We start from the raw sequence: 20,524 nt of genomic DNA, 5'->3' as shown, positions 1-20,524 counted from the left end.
GCTCTGCTCTGGGGAGAAGTGACAAGAGCAAGTGAATTGTCACAGGTTAAAATTATGTTGTTCAGAAGAGTTTGCAATATAAATCCTTTCTGCTTTGATGAACCGTAAATGGTAATCCTCAAACTTAAAGTATGACTCTCTCCTTAACACAATTTCCGACGCTTTAGATAGAGCTGTACATTTGTCTGTTTTTTAACGAATCCTTCGTGTCCAGCAAACTGCTCCTTATGCATCGTACATATGAAATACTTCTTAAATATTTTTGAGTGACAATGCATGATTTGAGGTGATGATAATAACTAATTTTCAATAGAGCTTCATGTCAGATTGCTTCCACTTCTATGAGATGTAATTATAGGTGTTATTTTTACTTCATTGAGTGGTTCTCAAATTATCAAACTGTCGAAAGATTGAGTTGAGCTTCCTGAGATTTAAACCAGTGACTGGTGCATGCACAAATGCCAGATGCGAGCCTTTAACTTGCTGGGCTATCTTAGCATCTGAATTCTAAATATCCTTTAGAAGTCTATGCAACCGCAGTAACGCTGTAGTATCTGGGAGCCTGCTGGACCCAGGATACGATTCTAGCAGCAATGAATATGATGAAGATATCCAGGATGATGCACTGCCAATCAGTCTAAGGAAAGTATTACTTTCTGTGCAGACACAGAGGCAAACCTCTGCCTCGTCCATGGGAAATAGTAGGATCTGCAATGCATGCTTCCAATCACATCTCGGAGAAAGCCACATAAGAGACACCTATACCTAAGGCGCAACAGGGAAAGACGATGTACTATTCTTAAACGTATGTTCTTGTCTGGCTTGTCATGTCAATGAGTCCTTGTAATGTATTGAATTGCACTCCACACCGCAAAGCAACATCACAAGGCATGGACTTGAAAAACATGGATAAACCCATGAGGAGTCTGTGAACCCGTTGGCACTAAACCACTGCACACAACAGCACGCTTCAAATTGACACAATCCCTAATGCAGTGTAAACACGAACAGTCACTTTCCGTGATAAATGCATCCAGCCTGGACAGAGCAAAGATAATACCTGAGGCATCCATCTACAGGGAGTAATAGTAGAATAAAAGTACATCAACAAAATGCACATGGGGGATATCCTTGATCACAAACATTCATGAGCAAGCCCACTTTCTGGCACTAAACAAGTATAAATGAGGGGAAATAAGTTGCTTTGTCCAGTATAACTGCCTCAAAACACTTCACGGAGCAATTAAGACATACACCGGCAAAAAAAGAAAAAAAAAGGACATCCTGCTTCACAGAAGAACCTGAAACCCAGGGCAACAGACAAACTACAATTTACAGGTGGAGGTTCGGATATGTGTTCTCAGGGTAATGGGTAGGATATACTTTTGATAAGATAATCTGAATGCATCTTAATTGCAATACTATGAATCTACAAGACTGGGGAAGAAAATGATGTATAAAAAGATCCATTGACATGATCATTGTTATTAGTACATGTTATGTTCCATTAGAAAACAAAACCATCATGCATGTACTTTTGTTTACTAGGATGGTACACCAATCCAAGGATTTGTAGTAGAAGTCATTGATCAGATTGTGGGAGTGTCTCTCATCAGAAATGAAGAGGTATGTTTTTAATACATAGCCGTATTTTTCATGTATTGTTGTCTTTTTAATATTCCGAGCCCCCACCTCCTCTAAAGGCCTCAGCACAGAAATGAGGAGGTATGTTTTTAATACATAGCAGTATTTTTCATGTATTGTCTTTTTAATATTCCGAGCCCCCGCCTCCTCTAAAGGGCTCAGCACAGAGTCAATGGCAGTACATATTGCATGTTGTGAGCACATTACAAGAAACAGTGATGTTCTCAGGCCACATAGAGGAAGGAGGCTATAGGTGGGGAAGTGCCTTGACAATCTTCCAGATCTCTACGGTTGCTTGCAATTTCTTTTTAGCTTGGACTATTAGGTGGTGCTTGTGCCACCTATAAGCCCAAACTATTGCATTAGAGTACAGCTAGGGAAAAAGGTGATATGAAGAGGGACACACAGCGTGTAAGTGTTGTTTAGTTATTTGCCCACCTGTTGATTGCCTATGGCCAGGCTAATCCCTATGGCCATTTCCACCCAGTTCCTGCCCCTCACCACCCAAAACACCTCCTCATGGGAACTCTTTGAGCTCAATTTAATCAAGCCTTACCATCAAAGCAGTCTTTTGAGAGATAATGACTTAATTGGAACTGTAAACGTGCTACTGGTGTAATACAAATGTCTCAACGAGGTCTGCCTTATGCCACTAGATGTATAAGCACTATGCGTGTCCTTCACAGAAGTCCTGTTAAAAACAAGCATTGGCAAAGCCAACTGTTTTGGCTTGTGTGTAAGTATTAGGCATTTGCCAGGCACTGCTGTTAAATGCCCAGATACTCGCACCATTTTTCTCCTGCTACCCAATTAATACCAATACAGCAGTGCCTACACAACATTCCAAACTGTAGGCATTGCCAATGCTTGTTTTTACTTATTGCTGATATTATGGCTTTGGTCTAAACTGGTGAAATGGGGGTTTCCAATGTATTTAGTTGACATTATAAAAGCCCTACGTATTAATACCTCTGTGCAGATGAGACTGGGTAGTGGTGGGCGACTTACAGAGCCTATTTTGACATAATGCGGCTTGAAACAAGGTTGCGTTTTAGCCCAACGTCTTTTTAATTTATTTATTTCTGATATAGACGATTCCCTTCAGCATGCCACAGTTTTTCTGCTGTAAGTGGTAAAGTGGAAATGTCTGCGACTCTTTTATGCAGATGATTTTGTCTTGATTGACAAAACACCCATGGGGCTGCAAAGACAATTGGCAGAGTTACAAATGTATGCAGACTCAAATGACTTGGTGATAAATGTTAATACATCTAAGGTCATGGTTGTTGGTCGAAACAAGAACAACACCAGCAGGAGTCTCAGAAGGCAACTAGGGAATGAAAAGTTTCAAGGTGGTTCCGATGTTCACTTATCTGGGCTTTAGAATTGTACTGGACTCCAGCAATGTTGCTATAAACTGTGCTCTAAAACTAGAGATTGTGGGTTTGGCATTCGAGGAAAAGGTTATCAAAAGGAAATTCAGGAAGTTTTCCATAGTTCCCATGCTTCAACTTTATAAAGATAAAGTTGTCCCTAGTTTGACGTATGAAACTGCGACATTTTTCTCTCTCTACAGTACTTCCTGGGATCGGCAGGAAAGTCTATTTTGGAGAAGGTGTGGAATCAGGAAAAAATACAATGTTACGGCTGTTACACCGAGCAAAGGAAAATACACCGACACGGGCTTATAAAGATTCCCAGAATCTTTATTACAAAACTGAACAGTATTCAACAAAGTACACAAATAGCTATGGCCGTCAATACATCACAGAGACCACCAGCAGGGTTCAATATGAGCAGTGAGGGAATTTCCTAGCTGGACACCGACGCATTTATACAATTTGTAAAATGATGTCCAGCCCCTTTACAGGTTAATCATGCACTGGGCTAGGGTCGCGCCAGGTTCACTTTCCTAATTTACATATCCCGTGCTTGTGGTTTACTTTTTCAATACATTTACTAACACACTCCATTATTCTTCAATTTAACATTTACACTCTTTATATATTGCTTTAATACAGACTAAACAATGTTTCGCATATTATATTCGGATAGCATTACTGTTCTTGTTTACTTGTAGTTTAACATTGCTAATTCAAGTAATCCCCTGCTCCCGAGGTCAACAAAGGACAAGGTCTACATGACCCTTGTAGCCTGAGGGCAGGTTGGACATTAACTCCCCTACAGAGGTTGGAGAGGTTAAGGCAAGAACAAGGACACACGAGACGGCCATTTTAGATTACATGGTGACTTTGTATAAAACCCCAAAATAGCGGTTTCTAACCTAAAATGGAGGTTTGATTCAAGATGGCGGCTTACATCAATTTCTAAGGTCAAGACCTTGCTGCAGAGAGTTATTCGCGTACAATTTTTAAGCAACTTGGCATAGGCCAATACACATACAAATCGTTTGTAATAAGAGGCATGATTTAATATTCGGTTTGACAAAGGGTGTAACATATTCCAGAAGTGGTCCCCATGACCAATATTCGATACAAGTTGGGCCTTGTTGCTCTTAAGGCCTCTGTGAACGGAAAAATGTTGTCCATTTATAGAAAGATTCTGGTGGCGATTCCAGGTTAACTGTTTGAGCAACTAAATCTGGAAATAAGTACCAATGTAGGTAAAAGCTTAAAGGCTTGGGTCGGTATGTGCACAAACGTATTAAGGAATCTAGATGTCACCTGGGATAAGCTTTTAGAAAATCCAGACAGGGAGAAAGAAAGGCTGTGTAAAAATGACTGGATTAATACCATCGATATTTGCAGGAAGTACAAGTTGTTCCATCGTGTGGTTATGGATGTGAACCCAAGGAACATTCTTCCAGCTAAGTTTCCCTCTAAGTTTCCTTATGCAAAAATGCGTTCCCAATTTCTTTGATTTCACCTTAACCTATATGTTACAAATGAGTTGTTAGAGGCGGGTAAGAGTGTGCCCCGAAATCTCAGAAGTTGCCGATTCGGTGGGGCGTCGACTGAAGTTCAGACTTTGAGACATATTTCTGTAGAATGTAGAAATTTAGCCCAGCTAAGAGAAATGTAGCCACTCAATTTAAAAAAAAAGTACAGGGTTTTATCCTGTGATGAGTGGTGGTATAGAATACGGGTGGATGGGTGGTCAAGCCTAGATCTCACTTGCAGTGATAACATTTTTAAACGTTGTTCTCCCTGGAGACTCTGTGATGGGAACTTAGTAAAGGAGGATAGTGTGGGGACCAGGCTGATTAATGTGTCACTGTCTTAATAATAGAGGTTAGCCAATTAGGATGAGGACCCTTCTACGTATGGTGAGCCGCTAGTTTGATACAAAAATGAAATTCGTGATGTATGTAATGGTAATATGGTATTTAATTATTTGGACTTGGAATCTTTTTAGAAAAATGTTAGTGTGATTTTGAGATAATGTGATTTTAATAGGGTTGTTTTTACTGCATGTTACTTGGAATAATGATGATGATCTGATATGTGATTGTACTAGGATTGTACTGGTACCTCTTTTCTGGATATATCTTTAATTGGAGGTTTAATACTGTATTGTTATTTAATGAATTGCAATATTTGTATATGAGTTTTGTTATGTGAATGGATCAATGAACCAAAACACATTCATAAAAACACACAAAAAAGCCCAACAGGTACTCGCACCATTTTGCACCTGCTACCGTCAATGGCCAGTTAATACCACTACAGCAGTGCCAACCCAAAAGCCCAAATTGTGGGCTTTGCCAATGCTTGTTTTTACCTTTGCTGTTATATTTTTTTCATCCTTTTATAAAGTTGCCATCACCCAGTACCAACACTAAACATGTCATGCTCTTCTTTTCGCTGCAGTTTTCTTTTGTTTGTCATTTTTTATTTCATTTTTTGTAGCTATAATCCTTTTACAGATGTTATTTCTTTTAATGGCTTCCCTTTTAATCTCCTCTCTTGACAATGCCACGTTTCCCTCACCCTATAAGACGGCTGCTGTCGTCTCTTTCCATAATAAACCTGGTCTTGATCCTAACTGTCCTACTAACGTTCGCCTTTTCTCTCTTCTACCACACTGTTTGAAAATCCTAGACCAAGTAGTATTCAATCATCACCGATGTCTTGATAGTCAAAACCTCTGGGACTCTCTTGAATCTGGCTTCCCACCTCTGCATTCTGCTGAGACAGCTCTCCTCAATGTCAGCAATGTCATCTTTTCCTCTCGGCATGCACACCTTTCATATATTCTTATTTTTATGGACCTCTCTGATGCCTTTGATACTGTTGGTCATTCTGATCCTCTCTCTACATAATCTCTCCTTGGCAGCAGAGATAAGACCCTCACTTGGATTGCTTCTTACCTTTCCCCCAGATGCTTTCAGTTGTCCTAGAACAGCCTTACCTTTCTACTCTCCCACCTTTACTTTTGGTGTTCCCAAGAGGTCTGTCCTTGGTCCACTTCTCTTCACTCTCTATAGTACAGCTCTTGGCACCCTGAACTCCTCTTATGGATTCTCCTATCAACTTGTTGCTGATGACACTCAGATCTTCTCCTCCTTTCACTCCTTATTCGTCCAGCTGCTGCCAAAAATTTCAAACTGTCTCTGCGCCATCAAATATTGGATGCAGTCTCACACACTCAACTCCACTAAGAATGAAGTTCCAAAAAGGCTATCTCTTCCTCTTCTTCTCTCCTGACTACCTTCATTACTCTGCTTCCGTTCTTAACATTGGTGTCGTCTTCGTCCCATTACACAACCTCTAGCTCTTCATCTCCAAATCTGCCACAGCAGCCAGATCCAACCACCTCAGTATCATTAGATTTGGCCATCTTCCTCCTTTCAATACTGCTGAACAGGTAATCTCCTCCTTAGTCCTTTCTAGATCTGACTAATGTAGTCAAAAAGCACACTGATGTTGCACACCTAGGTGGTTTGTGTGTCAAGTAAATTAAATCGTCGTGCAGCGGAGAGTAAGACCACCCTGGTACAAGGTGGAATGTCAATAACAAAGGAAGGAAAGATTCCTAACTAGGGACCCTCACGTCCCCTGCACAACCACTAGACTGTGCACCAGTCAAATTCATCATAAGGTAGAAATGAGATTACAAGCCACCATTTAGAGTCTAAAAGCAATTTGTAGATAATCAAGTAGTTCATTTAATAGTACAATCAAGCACTTTTAGATCTCTGTGTTTCAGGTATCCGCCTTCATCAGGAGCAGAATTAAATCATCATTCCAACAGATTCAATCAACCATTACTATAAAGTAAACACAGTACATTAACAAATTGTGTAATTATATATCCAATTCAAATTGCAAAGACATTTATTTGACAATTGTCAAAAGCTCAGGCTCCCATGTTTAAGAATCCCTATTCACCTGGATTCTGATGGAGGGCAATGTTTGTGGATTAAAAGCGATCCTTGATAGGAAAAGTTATCTTCACATCAATATATGCATCACAATTTGTCCCAATCTGAAAAAAGGGGAAATATGATGTAACTAAGTAGAGGTCTGGAATCAATGTTTACTCACCATTGGTGGATGGGAGCTTCGGCTCAAACATGCCAATCAATTGGGTAAATAGGTGTCAAGACTCGAGGTTCATGTGAAGTATAGAGACCTCTGTCCCTAAGCAACCAACAGCGAGATAGAATTAACTCACTGTTCGAGGATTAGGGCCACAGGTGGCAGGAACAGGTACGCCAGGCCCTCCGGATTGCTGCTGTGGAAAAATGGTCAGGTTAGGATAATAACAGGCAATGGAACGTGGAAAACAGTATTGGATAGTAAGGTGAACTCACTTACCAACAGATATCATGCAGGGAAGAATGGGAGGAAGGGTCTGGTGGATGCCTAGTAAACAGAGATGTCAAACCTGTTCCCTCAGTAGAAAAGCAGAAAAAAGGAAAGTAAAGCAAAACAAACGGCTGCCACTCCACTGGAAACACCTTCAGATGAAAGCTCGGGAGACTTGGAGCAATGAATGGGAGCAGAACCCCCAGCAGGTATCGATAAATCAAGGAGTCCGAATGCGAGGTACCAGAGGGGAATGACAGTTCCAGTCCATGAGGAAGTCCGAGGTCGAGGAAGAAACCAGTCCGTTACGAAGACAAAATCATGTAACGGTCAGGCAGAAGGAATCCAGAAGAGTAATCCGAGGTCAAACGAGGAACACAAGAACGAGATGCAAGAATGCCAAACGCTGTTAGAAACAGCTGAGAAGCAATGCGCAGCGTTCTCACAGCTGATTCAAGCGTCCCGGATCACGTGAGCACCTCAAAGGCTTGTGTATTGGATTGGCCCAGCGTGTTGAACATCGCGAGACCATGCTTCGTGCCCGCATGAAGAGCTTGCCGTGCTGAGACACCATGCAAACGCACAACGGCATTCTGTCAGCAAGGTGCCATGGGAGCTGCCACCTCCATCGGCGACCCAGGTGCCCGGCAAACCGCTGCAAAACAGACCTCCACAGCTGCTGGGGGACAACAGGCTGGACATCTCTTGACCTAGTGAGTGTGCTCAAAGGTTTGTGCATGACAATAGGAGCCTTACCTAAAGATAGTATGCAGAGTTAAATACAGTTGTCTTCTCGTAGAAAATGTATTTAATTCAATAAGTAAGATCTATACAATAAGGAAACTCAATGTAAATTACAGAGCTATGTTCTGGTCTAATGACCTAGGCAACCCTAGGTATACATAAAAAGCAAGGAATTCATCCTACCTTACAGGTATGGGTGAATGACTCAGACGGTCACAGGTAAGTAAATACAGGTCTCGGCATCTATGTACAAACAGAGTGTGTACTGCTGAAATGACAGACATATTGAAAAAGTGTATCAGGACTAAAACAGTCCTTTTTAAACTCAATAAGGAGTGTAATTGACCATAAGGTCAATTCAATTCTCACCAGCGTGATACACACCCTCCAATAATAGCAGTTCAAACCAACGTGCATGCTGGCACCGCAAGATGGCTGCCGTTAAAGGCAACGTAACGTGTGACATCATCATGCTGTGCGTGACAACGTCACAATTTAAACAATACTCAATAATCAAAGTATGATGATTGGACCCACTTCGTATGCAGTAATTAAATGGGTACAGCATAATGCCTCAGAGGTCGCCACAGTTACTGATGAAGGTATGTGGAGGTGAAATATGGCCTGATAACTGAGTACACTCCAGAAGGTCAAAGGAAATAGTAATTCTTAAATATGGGTGATATGTCCTGGAGATAAATCAACCCCAGAGTAAAGGCCTGCAGGACAAAACTCACAATCCAGTTGAATAAGAATCCTTCTTCGTGGTAACAATCTAATGCGCTAAAAACGTACATTGTACTGGAGATGTTCACACAGTGGACAATACATTAAACTCATAGCAATTCGGTTTGCTAGTCTCTGTGATCTTAATACAAAGTGTAAGTGCTCACAAGTAGGCTTGATGTGATAAAAGCAATCAACTACAGGGTATTCAACTCTCACTCCATTAACAATTCTATTTGACATTGTTCATGATGTATAAGATGGTGTTATGAGTACTGTCAGTCATACTATTGATCTGTACTGGTGCCATTAGAGATCGCATTTCATAAGAAAGATCCCTAATAGAATTCTTCTTTTATCCCTGTTGGGTGTAGGGAATAAAGATTTTCCATAATAACTTACTAGAAATTCTTGATTCTATTAAAGACACGGAGGCGAGCATTATGCTTCTCTTTCTTTTATTAATATATAAATAGAAAGCTCAGCAGCAAGTGTTAATGCACCTTACTGAAAGTGCAGGAGTGCGTGGCAGACAAAAGGTGCCTGCAAAACACAAAGAACTTAGAAAATATGAACAAAAATAGTGTAAGTCCAAGAAAAAAACTCCATTTCCCAAGGTGCTTCAGGAAAAGGTCCAGTAAAGGGTCACTAACATGTGACCTAGTCCACCAATGAATAACTGGCTGTCCATATAAACAGTCATGCAAATTATGTCACTTCCTCTTTTGAAGCTGCGAACTTGGCTGTTCAAGAAGAAAGACGGTGAACAGAAGAACTGTAACTGAGGTCATCTTGAGACAGAAGCCGAAGCGGAGCTGATTAGACGATCTGGAGGGCTTGTCTGTAGCCGCTGTCAAGGAAGAGAAAGTAACTAGAGTTAGTTTATACATCAGAGAACCCTAGTTCCCCTTACGGGGGTGGGAGAGAAATAGTGTGTTAACTTGACATACATAAGTCAGTCCAATAAGCAGTAACATTCCCAAACAAATCGCACAATTATTACCCAGAGGTGATTAGCGCTGTTATTTCTCTTGCTGGGCGGGATAATGCTTGCCTCCGTGTTTTTAATAGAATGTTATGTTATGTTATTTTGCATTTATATAGCGCCTTATATACCATTGGTATTGTCTGAAGGCGCTGGTAGGTTGAACGCCCTTGGGAACCGAAGTTCAGGTCAGTAGAGAGAGTAGAGCGAGTCCAAAGGTGCGTGTGCGCACCAGGTATGTGTGCAGCTGGTGCGGAATTCATGTGGCAGCTGCTTCTTAGCGGTAGGTGTGGTGGTTGAGAGATCAGGAGTATGTGTTTGCTCTGGCCGGAGTTATCCAGACCGAGTGTGGCTGCGTTAGGCCTGAGGAGAACGCCTGGCTGGGGGGGTGTGAAACCAGCAATGTTTACTTAGAGTGATGGGGAGTGAGCGGCAGATGTTGGTATGAGAACAGTTATACCGAATGGTGTCATAGTATCTCTGTGTTCTAGTTGAGTGGTGGTGTAAAAGAGAGAGTAAGCGTGGGGTGTGGTATGATGTATGCTCTTTCAGATGTTCCCTGTATTTCAAAAGCATATTATGTACATCACGCAATTCTGTGCGGTCAGGTCCGTTCTATGCATTTTTGTTCATTTGAGGCGTTCAAGATTGCCCTACACACTCATGTCTGCTCGACACACTCACGCTATCTGGTTCACCTTGCGTGTTCTAGTCGATCCTTCAATCTCAAGTGTGCCCCACGCATGCTCTCAAGTGTTCTATACGCATGCACTCATGTCCTCTTCGCGCATGCACTCCAGTCTACCCCGCGCATGTACTCCTGTCTACCTGCGCACTCATCCGCTCTGTATACACATTCGTTCTGTATGCTCATCTGATCTACACTCTCATCTGGTCCACACACTCATCCGGTCTACACACTCGTCCGCTCAACATACTCATCCGCTCTATGTACTATTCATCCGCTCTACGTACTCATCCGTTCAGCGTACTCATCCGTTCAGCATACTCATCCGCTCTACATACCCATCCGTTCCATACACTCATTCATTCCATGCGTTCATCCGCTCCGCACACTCATCTGCTCCGCACACTCATCCGCTCCACACACTCCTCCGTACCTCATACACTCATCCGCTCCATATACACTCATTCGCTCCACATACTCATTCGCTCCATATACACTCATCAGTTCCACACACTCATCCGCTCCACATACACTCGTCCGCTCCACATACACTCGTCCGCTCCACACTCTCGTCCGCTCCACACTCTCGTCCAATCTCCACGCTCGTCCAATCTCCACGCTCGTCCAATCTCCACGCTCGTCCAATCTCCACGCTCGTCCAATCTCCACGCTCGTCCAGTCTACACACTCGTCTGGTCCACAACACTCATCCGGTCCACAACACTCATCCGGTCCACAACACTCATCTGGGGCACCCACTCATCGGCACAACATACTACTCGTCCACTTGACAATACTACTCGTCTGCTCTATGTATCCATCCGTTCCACACACTCATCCGCTCTATGAATTTATCCGCTCCACACACTCATCTGTTCCACACACTCATCCGCACCACACATTCGTCCGCTTCACACACTCATCTGCTCCAACATTCATCCGCACCACCGACTCATCTTTTCCATACAATCATCGGCTCCACCTACTCATCCGCTCCGCACATTCGTCCGCTCTATGTACTCATCCGCTCTCCACACTCATCCGCTCTCCACACTCATCCGCTCTCCACACTCATCCGCTCTCCACGCTCATCCGCTCTCCACGCCCCTCTGCTCTCCACGCTCCTCTGCTCTCCCCGCTCCTCTGCTCTCCCCGCTCCTCTGCTCTCCCCGCTCATCGGCTCTCCCCGCTCATCGGCTCTCCCCGCTCATCGGCTCTCCCCGCTCATCGGCTCTCCCCGCTCATCGGCTCTCCCCGCTCATCCGCTCTCCACGCTCATCCGCTCTCCACGCTCATCCGCTCTCCACGCTCATCCGCTGTCCACGCTCATCCGCTGTCCACGCTCATCCGCTCTCCACGCTCATCCGCTCCCCACGCTCATCCTCTCTACATGCTCGTTCGCTCTTACACGTTCGTCTGGCCAAACGTTCATCCAGTCTATACGTTCGTCCGTTCAGTATAGTCATCAGTTCTACGCCCTCCTGCGTTCTGTTCGCTTCTCTGTATTTGCGTGCTCGTCAACTCTGCACGTACTCATCAACTCTACACGCTTGTCCGCTCTACACACCCAACCACTCTGCACACTCATTGGTTTTAGTATGTTCATTTATTTCATCCGATCTCCATACTCATTTGATCTTTCTAGTCGTCTGTTCTTCCACTCATGCACCTTTCCACTTAGTGTATTCATCTGTTATATACGCTTCATCCATTCTAACTATTTCATCTATGTCATTCGCTACGTTCCCTCCTCATTCATTCTGTCCATTTCATCGGTTCAGATCTCCTTACTTTCCTAATGATTTATTCCTATTATCCACTTCACTGTTTTGGTCTACATTACTCGTTTAGTTCTGTTTGTCTTTCTAGTTTACATTCGAGTTTATTTAGCTGTCATTCAGCTGTTTATTTTTCTGGGTTCAGGTAGTTTGTTGGGTCAGTGTTATTGTGATGATGCTAGTTTGGAAACCGGTTGGTTTGAGGTGAAGAGCCAGGTTTTCATTAGTTTGCGGAAGGCCATTAAGTCCTCAGTTAGGCAGATGTGGGGTGGGAGCGAGTTCCACAGGGTTGGGGCCGGGGCTGAGAATGATGATCCGCCTAACCTGAGTGAGTTTGTCTTAGGAATTACTAGGAGGCCGGCTGAGCTTGATCTTAGGGTGCGAGTTGGATGATAAGGTATTAGCTTGTCTTGAAGATATTGAGGTCCAGTTTTATGCAGTGCTCGATGGGAGAGGCATAAGGTTTTGAAAGCCACCCTACGGGTTACTGGAAGCCAGTGCAGTGTCTTAAGGGCTGGGGATACGTGGTCTCTTGGACCGAGCGCAAGTAGCATTTTGGCCGCCGCGTTTTGTGCTCTTTGGAGTTTATTCAGTTGGTAGGCATGAATTCCGAGGTTTAGGGGGTTTCCGGAGTCCAGTCTTGATATGACGATTGATTTGACGGCGGGGACTCTGTTGGGAAATGAGAGGTATGGAAAGATGCGCCTAAGGGTTTTAATCAAGAATTTCTAGTAAGTTATTATGGATAATCTTTATTCTATGTCAAGACCGGAGGCTCCCATTATGCTTGTTTAAAGCTTACTTACCACAATAGATGCTGGTTGTTCTAGCGGTTTCAGGTAGAATTCCTTGAATATTGATTCACCTGATCAATCCGCCATTCTCATGATATCTTCTAGGCGTACTCCGACCTGAAATGCTTTGGAACCCATAGCTCCTCTCACGGAATGGGCCCCGAAATGCAGGGTATCTATTCCTGCTTGAGTCAGAGTCCAGCGCACCCAGCGCACTAGGGTTGGAGCCGAAACTGCCTTGTGCGGTTTATGCAGGGCTATCAGCAGTTGCCCGTTAGAGGAAGTCCTAAGCGGGGCGGTCTGCTCCTCGTAAACTTTTAAGCATTTAACTAGGCAAAGCTGAGGTTGATCTTTAAAAGCGGGGTACGAATTCACCCTCGAGTTACATTTCGTTCTCCTGTGCAAGTGGAATACTACCCCATCAGGAGAAAAGGTCCTGCCTGCCAGATCGAGAGCTCTGACGTCAGATAACCTCCTGCAGGAGACTAAGCAGAGCAGCGTAGTAAGATTGCCTGACAAAACAGTCCGGGACAGGTCCTTGTTATGCGGCCATGACAGAAAAAGATTCAGAACCTTGTTGACGTCCCAAAGCTTATTATAGCGGGACGTGGTGGAATTGTAAGTCTGATTCCTTTAAGCAATCTGCAGACGAGCTGATGCTCTCCAGCTGGATGTCCCTGAATGAGGTCATGCCTGGGAGAAATAGCTGAGCGGTAGGCGTTAACTGTCCTATAGGCGAGACCTCTTTCAATTAATGATGCCAGGAAATTTAGGATTTCCTCTATAGGTGCTGAAACTGGATGTGAACCGTTCCTCCGGCACCAGTTACTCCAGGCGCTCCAGGAGTTGGAATACCTCTTTGAGGGTAGCAGGGGCCCAGCTTTCCTCAATGAGGTTGACTGCCGTGGCTGAAATGCAGGGAATCCTCCACCTTGACCTGAAATCCTCCAGGCTGCTAGGTTCAGTGATCCATTGAGGAGAAGGGGGTGACTCTGCCCTGACGGATCCAGAAGGAGATCTGGAAATTGGGGTAGAAGGATTGGAAAATCCGAAGAAAGTTCCAGAAGAACTGGATACCAGGTCTGAGAGGTCCAAACCGGGGCTATGAGGACCAGGTCCGTATGATCCTGACGGGCCTTCGCCAGGGTCCTCGCTATCATTGTAAATGGGGGAAAGGCATAATGAATCCCCTGGGTCCACCGCTGTAGGAATGCATCGGTCGCAGCTGCAGCTGGATCCGGTCTCCAGCTGTAAAAGATGGGTAGCTGGGTGTTGAGACGGGATGCAAAGAGATCTGTGGACATGGGGCCCCATGTCCGCTGGAGGCGGAGAAAGACTTCTCTGTCGAGCCTCCAGTCGCTGAAATCTGTGCAGTGACGGGAGTACCAGTCCGCCACTACGTTTGTGAGCCCTGGGAGATATTCCGCTGTCACCGAGATCCGGTGTTCCGGACAGAAATGCCAAAAATTTTTGGCTAATTCCGCTGGAGGTTTTGACTTGGTCCCTCCCAGGTGATTGATGTACCGTACTGCGGAGATGTTGTCCATTTTCATTAAGATACAACAACTCGCTTTGCCTCTGGCAAAGGAGCGCACAGCGAATGAGCCTGTGAGGAGCTCCAGACAGTTTATATGCATTTTCAGCTCCTGAGGTGACCAGGTCCCTCCTGTGGTGACAGAGCCGCATCTTCTTCCCCAACCGTAACGACTGGCATCTGATTCTATGATAATATCGGGGGTGGATTCGAAAATGGCTCTGCCGTTCCAGGCTTCCATGTGAGTGAGCCACCAATTGAGCTCTGTGCGTGTGGAGGTCGACAGTGTCAGACGTTGAGAGTAGGAGAGGCTCCGTCTCAGGTGCTGACCCTTGAGTCTTTGCAATTCTCTGTAATGAAGAGGACAGGGAAAAATCGCTTGAATGGAAGAAGACAGGAGACCGATTATTCTTGCCAACTCTCGAAGAGACATGAGGTCCCTCTGTAGAAGTCTTCAGATCTCCTCCCGTGTCGCGTGTATCTTGGCCACGGGAAGATTAAGTTTCGAGTTCAAGGTGTCTACCAAGAATCTGAGAAATTCTAGATTCTGAGAAGGACTGAGTACAGATTTCTCTCAGTTTATGAGGAAATCAAGACTGTGTAGTAGGTCGATGGCTATTCTGGCCTGATGCACTACTAGGGTTTGAGAATGAGCTATGAAGATAATGTCGTCTAAATAGACGATCAATCTGACTCCCAGTTCTCTCAAGCAGGCTACTACGGGCCGTAGAAGTTTGGTAATGGCCCAAGGCGCTGAGGAGAGCCCGAAAGGTAAACTCGTGCACTCCCAGTCTTGGTTTTTCCAGGAAAACCCGAGATAGCCTACGTGGGCCTGGTGAATAGGAACTGCTAGGTAAGCGCCCTTCAAGTCCAGGCGCACAAGCCAGTCGTTTGGCCTCAGGATGTCCCTGAGCTTGTGTATCCCTTCCATCTTGAAGTGATGGTAGACAATGAAGTCGTTGAGAGCCCTCAAATGTATAACTGAGCGTACCTTTTGCTTCCTGCGAACCAAGAATATAAGGCTGAAGAACCCGCCTTGGCTTGTGCAGGGGCAAATTGCTTGTTTTAGATGTAGACTGCGTATTTCGCCGTCTAACGCTTCCTCGTCTGCTATGGACATAACTAATGGTGCAGGGCGAGCGGTTTGATGAGGCTGAGCAACAAACTCTAAGCGCAGGCCGCGCGCTGCGTCCCTGACCCATGCATCTCCTGATAAGGAGTCCCATGCCTGTGCAAAAAGAGCTAACCTCCCCCCTATAGGTGTCTGTGGCGCTGGCGCTGCTATGGGTACACTGACCTGTAGTTTGCTGTTGGGCTGGATATCTTGCACCTCTTCTCCATCCACGACCTCTTCCCCGCCCTCTTGAGGAGAAGAAAGTGTCTGAGCGGTCCGGCCAAGAATTGTATTGGTCCCGTGATTGCTGAGGTCTTCGATCAAAGGCAAAGCGGCCGTAGGAGCGTCCTCTGCCTCGTCCGGCCCTGGAGAAAACCTTAGTAGCAAAAAACCTTCTGATAGAGGCTTGTGCCTTATCCCAAGGCTGTAAAGGTGCCGACGAACTTTGACATTTCTTTCATGAATGGGTCTCCGAAAAGCAGACCCTGGGCTGCTGCTCCTGATTCCCTATCTGCTAGCTCAGTTAGCTTGCCGTCAATTTTGTATAAGATACCCTTACGGCGTTCAGCCGAGATGGCGCAACTGGCATTACCCAGTAGACAGAGGGCTCTTTGCGCCCAACCTGAAAGGATCGCTGGATCGATGCGATCACTGGAATCAATGGCCGCCTCAGCCAGGTCCATAATCTTAGCTAGAGGACCAGTAATGTCCAGGACTCTGTCCTGACAGGATCTCCAAGTGCGGTCAATATCCTTTCTCGGGTCTTTCACATTCTTTACCAGAAATGTGATCATCTTGGAGTCTAGCTCCGGGGTGAGGGCTACTTTCCCAGGAATATTGGGAAGGGGGCATTCTGCCTTTAATCTGGCCCTTACTTCCTTATCCAGAGGCTTGCGAAGCCTGTTCATGTTATAATTGGTTGTTCTGGACGAAGGTTCCCAGTCAGAGGATCTGGGGTGCACAAGATCTTCTGGAGTAAACATCCTGCTGGAAGTGGGCGGTTCCTCTGTTACCTTCTAGGGGATGGGGACTGCCGCAATCCCAGAGGTAGAGGGTTGCGACCCTATAGTTTGAGAATCCTCATCGGAGGATGAAAGGGGATGATTGTTATCATAGACCCCTCTAGCTTTGTCATCAGTGCCCTGTTGATATCCCTCCGGGCTTGAGGGTCTAATACCCCTGTTGTCTTCCTCGGTTTAAGAGAGTCTTTCGAGGGAAGGGGTGTGCTTCCTGTCCATGAAGGCTTTTTTCAGCCTGGAGAAGGCGTCTGAGATGGCAGCGGTGGCAGGAGTAGGCTGGCTCGGGGGGGTCATGGAGTCTTTGCTCCTGCGAGCCGGAGTACATCCCCCATCTATAAGGTGCCTTCTTTTATGGGTTTTCTTTCTCCCTGGCGGGGAGGTCTCCTGTAGATGCTCCTCCATACTGTCTAGGCGCTGCTGGATAAGCAGGAGCATCTCAGATACTGCCTTCTTGATGGTGGTCTCCACTGAGGATCCCAGCATCTTTTTGAGGCTGTCTGCCATTGCCACCTCATCTATCTGATATTCTTCCTCCTCATGATCAGACCAATCCTGATCTGTCTGGGGGAAGTATTGAGCTGCCATAATCAAATTCAAATGCACCTTTTTTTTTTTTTTTAAAATATAAATGTTCCTTGTAGGCAACAGACAGCCTTCTCTCAGCCCACTTAATTTCAGCCAAGGTAGGTGTGGAGCACGATACCTTGCTGTGTCGGAAAAAAGAAATTTGCTTCTGTGGAACTTATCTAGAGAGAGCTCCTTCGTTTTCCGTTTTCTTTTTTTTATAAATGCTGTCAAGCAGAAGAAAGGAAAGGAGGGGCTTGTATATGATGCAGCTGGCGCTCGCTTTCAAAATCCGTTGTAAAAGCAACGGAAATGACAAGCGAGCGCCAGCTGCTTGAGGAAAGGACTCAGGGAGTAGAGGCTCCCTCTAGTGGCCACAGAAGGCTACCGCGATGAAATGCTCTCCGTGCGCGTCCTCCCCGGGCTCTGCAGGAGTGAAGAGGCGAGCCGGGGGCCGTGCACGGAGCAGTGAATATAAATGAGCAGGGCCGCTCGCGAATGCGAGGGCTCCTGTCAGTTAGCCGAGATCCTCCGACGGCAGCCAAGCAGCTGACGCAGAGGATCGGAGCGAAACTGACAAAGAAAAACAATGAAGCGCGCTACGTGCGCGTATGCCAATGATCGCTATGAATGTAAAATACAATAATAATATGTAAATATATATTCAACCTTATTAAAATATTATTTGAATCTAAAATTCTAGATAGATTTTTTTTTAAAACAAGGAGATAAAAAAGGGTACTTATCTTTGCTGTGAACAGCAAGAAAGAGAGGAAGTGACATAATTTGCATGACTGTTTATATGGACAGCCAGTTATTCATTGGTGGACTAGGTCACATGTTAGTGACCCTTTACTGGACCTTTTCCTGAAGCACCTTGGGAAATGGAGTTTTTTTCTTGGACTTACACTGTTTTTGTTCATATTTTCTAAGTTCTTTGTGTTTTTCATGCACCTTTTGGCTGCCACACACTCCTGCGCTTTCAGTAAGGTGCATTAACACTTGCTGCTGAGCTTTCTATTTATATATTAATAAAAGAAAGAGAAACATAATGGGAGCCTCCAGTCTTGACATAGAATAAAGTTTATAAATCCATGCCAATTCTCATTGTGTTAGTTTCTAGGACATGTTTCCCTCTCTCTGAGCCTTACTCAACAACTCTAATATTATACAAAGTAGTTCTACTACTGTATGTTTCCTATTAGTAAAATGTGTAATCACCGGTGACTTGGTATTTTGAGTTTTAATGGTGCTCTTGGGCTCATTTCATCTTTCTTTAGCGCGCTTCGTGGTTTGTCCTACATAGAAGATACCGCATGGGCAACTGAGTCCATAGATAATATCACATGTTGCAAAATCTCTCAGTGCAATCGTTTGCTCATGTACGGGGGTGCCTTACATAAGAACCTTTCATTATGTTATTACAATGATTGCAGTTTAAGCCAGGGAAGACTGGTTGGTTCTGTTTTTTGGACTTCTCTGCCTTACCCAGATGGTCACAAATGTGTCTGCCTCTTTTGTAGGCAATCATTGGTGGTACAGGGAAATGTTGAGTGAGCTGTCCTTCTAGTTTGGCAAACCTCCAGTTTTTCTTGATAATCCTAGATATATGTTGATTCTGGCTTGAGTATCTCATAGTATATATGAATGGAGTATCTCTGTTATGTTTTCAGATCAACAATTCATCCCGTGTTTTGGCGCTCACTTTAGTGCATGCTTCCTGTAGTATATCATTAGGGTACCCCCTATCATGATATCTCTCTGTCAGTTTATCACATTCACTTTCAAATGTTGGTCCGTCTGATATTATACGTCTCAATCTTAGAAACTGCCTATAAGGTAAGTTATCTTTCAAATGTCTCGGTAGCGAGCAGACTATTGTGAAGTGCTGCACTGCTTGCTTCTTTTCTGTGTGCATAGACCAGAGTCTATCATCTCTGCTACTGCTTACAAGAGCTCCACTATTGGCTGAGCCTCGGCGGAGTAAGGCCGAGTGTTCTTGGTGTTCCTGGGAAGACTGGGAGCCATGGGGGAGAACTGATTACAATATTTTAAAAATAATGGACGCCTCTCGACTGCATCAACCCGCAAGTCGTACGGCAAAGCTGGCTATCCTGCCCCCACAAACGCTGGCTCAAATGCGACGCTGTCATTCTACATCAGTAAATCCACTTCCATACCCACAACACGTGAATGAAAACAATGACCAGGAACAAGTAAGTGTAAGAATGACTGGTCCCACCGGGGGTATGACTGACAAATGTTCAGCAAAAGATGACAACATGTTTTTAAAAGTACAATCTGTGCAAGCGGGGCAACTCTCACTGTCCAATCCTGGCACCCTCCTTCTTGACCCCTTGACACCAATAAACACATTGAATGAGAGTGACGTGCTACCACTTAATAAAAAGGTGGGAGGCGCGATCAGCATGGATGAAATCAAGGTGATACAAAATCTTGACATACCTAAGTACTTTCCCGTGTCCAGCCGCTCCCCTACAATGACGTACAACCCATGCATGGTTCGGTCTCTCCTTCACCTGGTAAACGATCGTCCCACTCGTAGTTGCCTGCGTCTTGACAATCAAGAACGCGGCGTGCCTATGCTCATGTATTAGCATGGCGGTTGGTGGAGAAAATGAACACATCGGAACCAACCAAGGTAGCCGTAGACACAAGGCCCACCTGCCATGAACGGTGTCTCATTTGAAACACTGTATGTGAAATGGCTCCTCCTCACATAGGCCCGGAAAGCGAAACAGCCTGGGAGGAAAATACAATCCTAGGACTTCGGACCAAAAAAAGGCAGCTGATGCCTATATCTACAACCAATGCTGACAAAGAAGGACCAACAACCATTCCAAAATTATCCCTACAACCAGGGAGCAGAGTAAGAACAAAGAGACTCATACACGAGAGTCAAATCTTGAGTCAAAACCCAATTCAGGAAGTCTCAGACGTCCGTCTGAAGCAATTGAAGACAATGGCTTCAGACAGGTAACCAAGCAAGAGCTGGAGCAGGTTTATGCCAAGGAATCAGGCAGTATCCAAGGAGCAGCAATCAGTGAACTCAGTGCGCTAAGCAACAAGAGAGACGTAGTTCCCTGGCAGTCACAGATCAATTAATCAAAGATCTTACAATGATGAATGCAAGTCTCACCCT

General features: G+C 44.9%; 1 protein-coding gene across 1 annotated transcript in view; it reads left to right on the top strand.

Moving 5' to 3' along the window:
• CFAP61 (cilia and flagella associated protein 61) overlaps positions 1-20,524 on the top strand; it is a 2,971,729-nt gene that overhangs the window by 1,205,068 nt on the left and 1,746,137 nt on the right. The window contains exon 15 of the mRNA XM_069608074.1: positions 1,549-1,626. Within this exon, the coding sequence (XP_069464175.1) occupies positions 1,549-1,626 (78 nt within the window). The remainder of the gene's footprint in view (positions 1-1,548; positions 1,627-20,524) is intronic.

The sequence above is a fragment of the Ambystoma mexicanum genome, chromosome 4q (assembly GCF_040938575.1).
Source record: "Ambystoma mexicanum isolate Mex_15411 chromosome 4q, UKY_AmexF1_1, whole genome shotgun sequence".
Classification (NCBI taxonomy): Eukaryota; Metazoa; Chordata; class Amphibia; order Caudata; family Ambystomatidae; genus Ambystoma; species Ambystoma mexicanum.
This window is presented reverse-complemented; position numbering and strand designations above follow the sequence as displayed.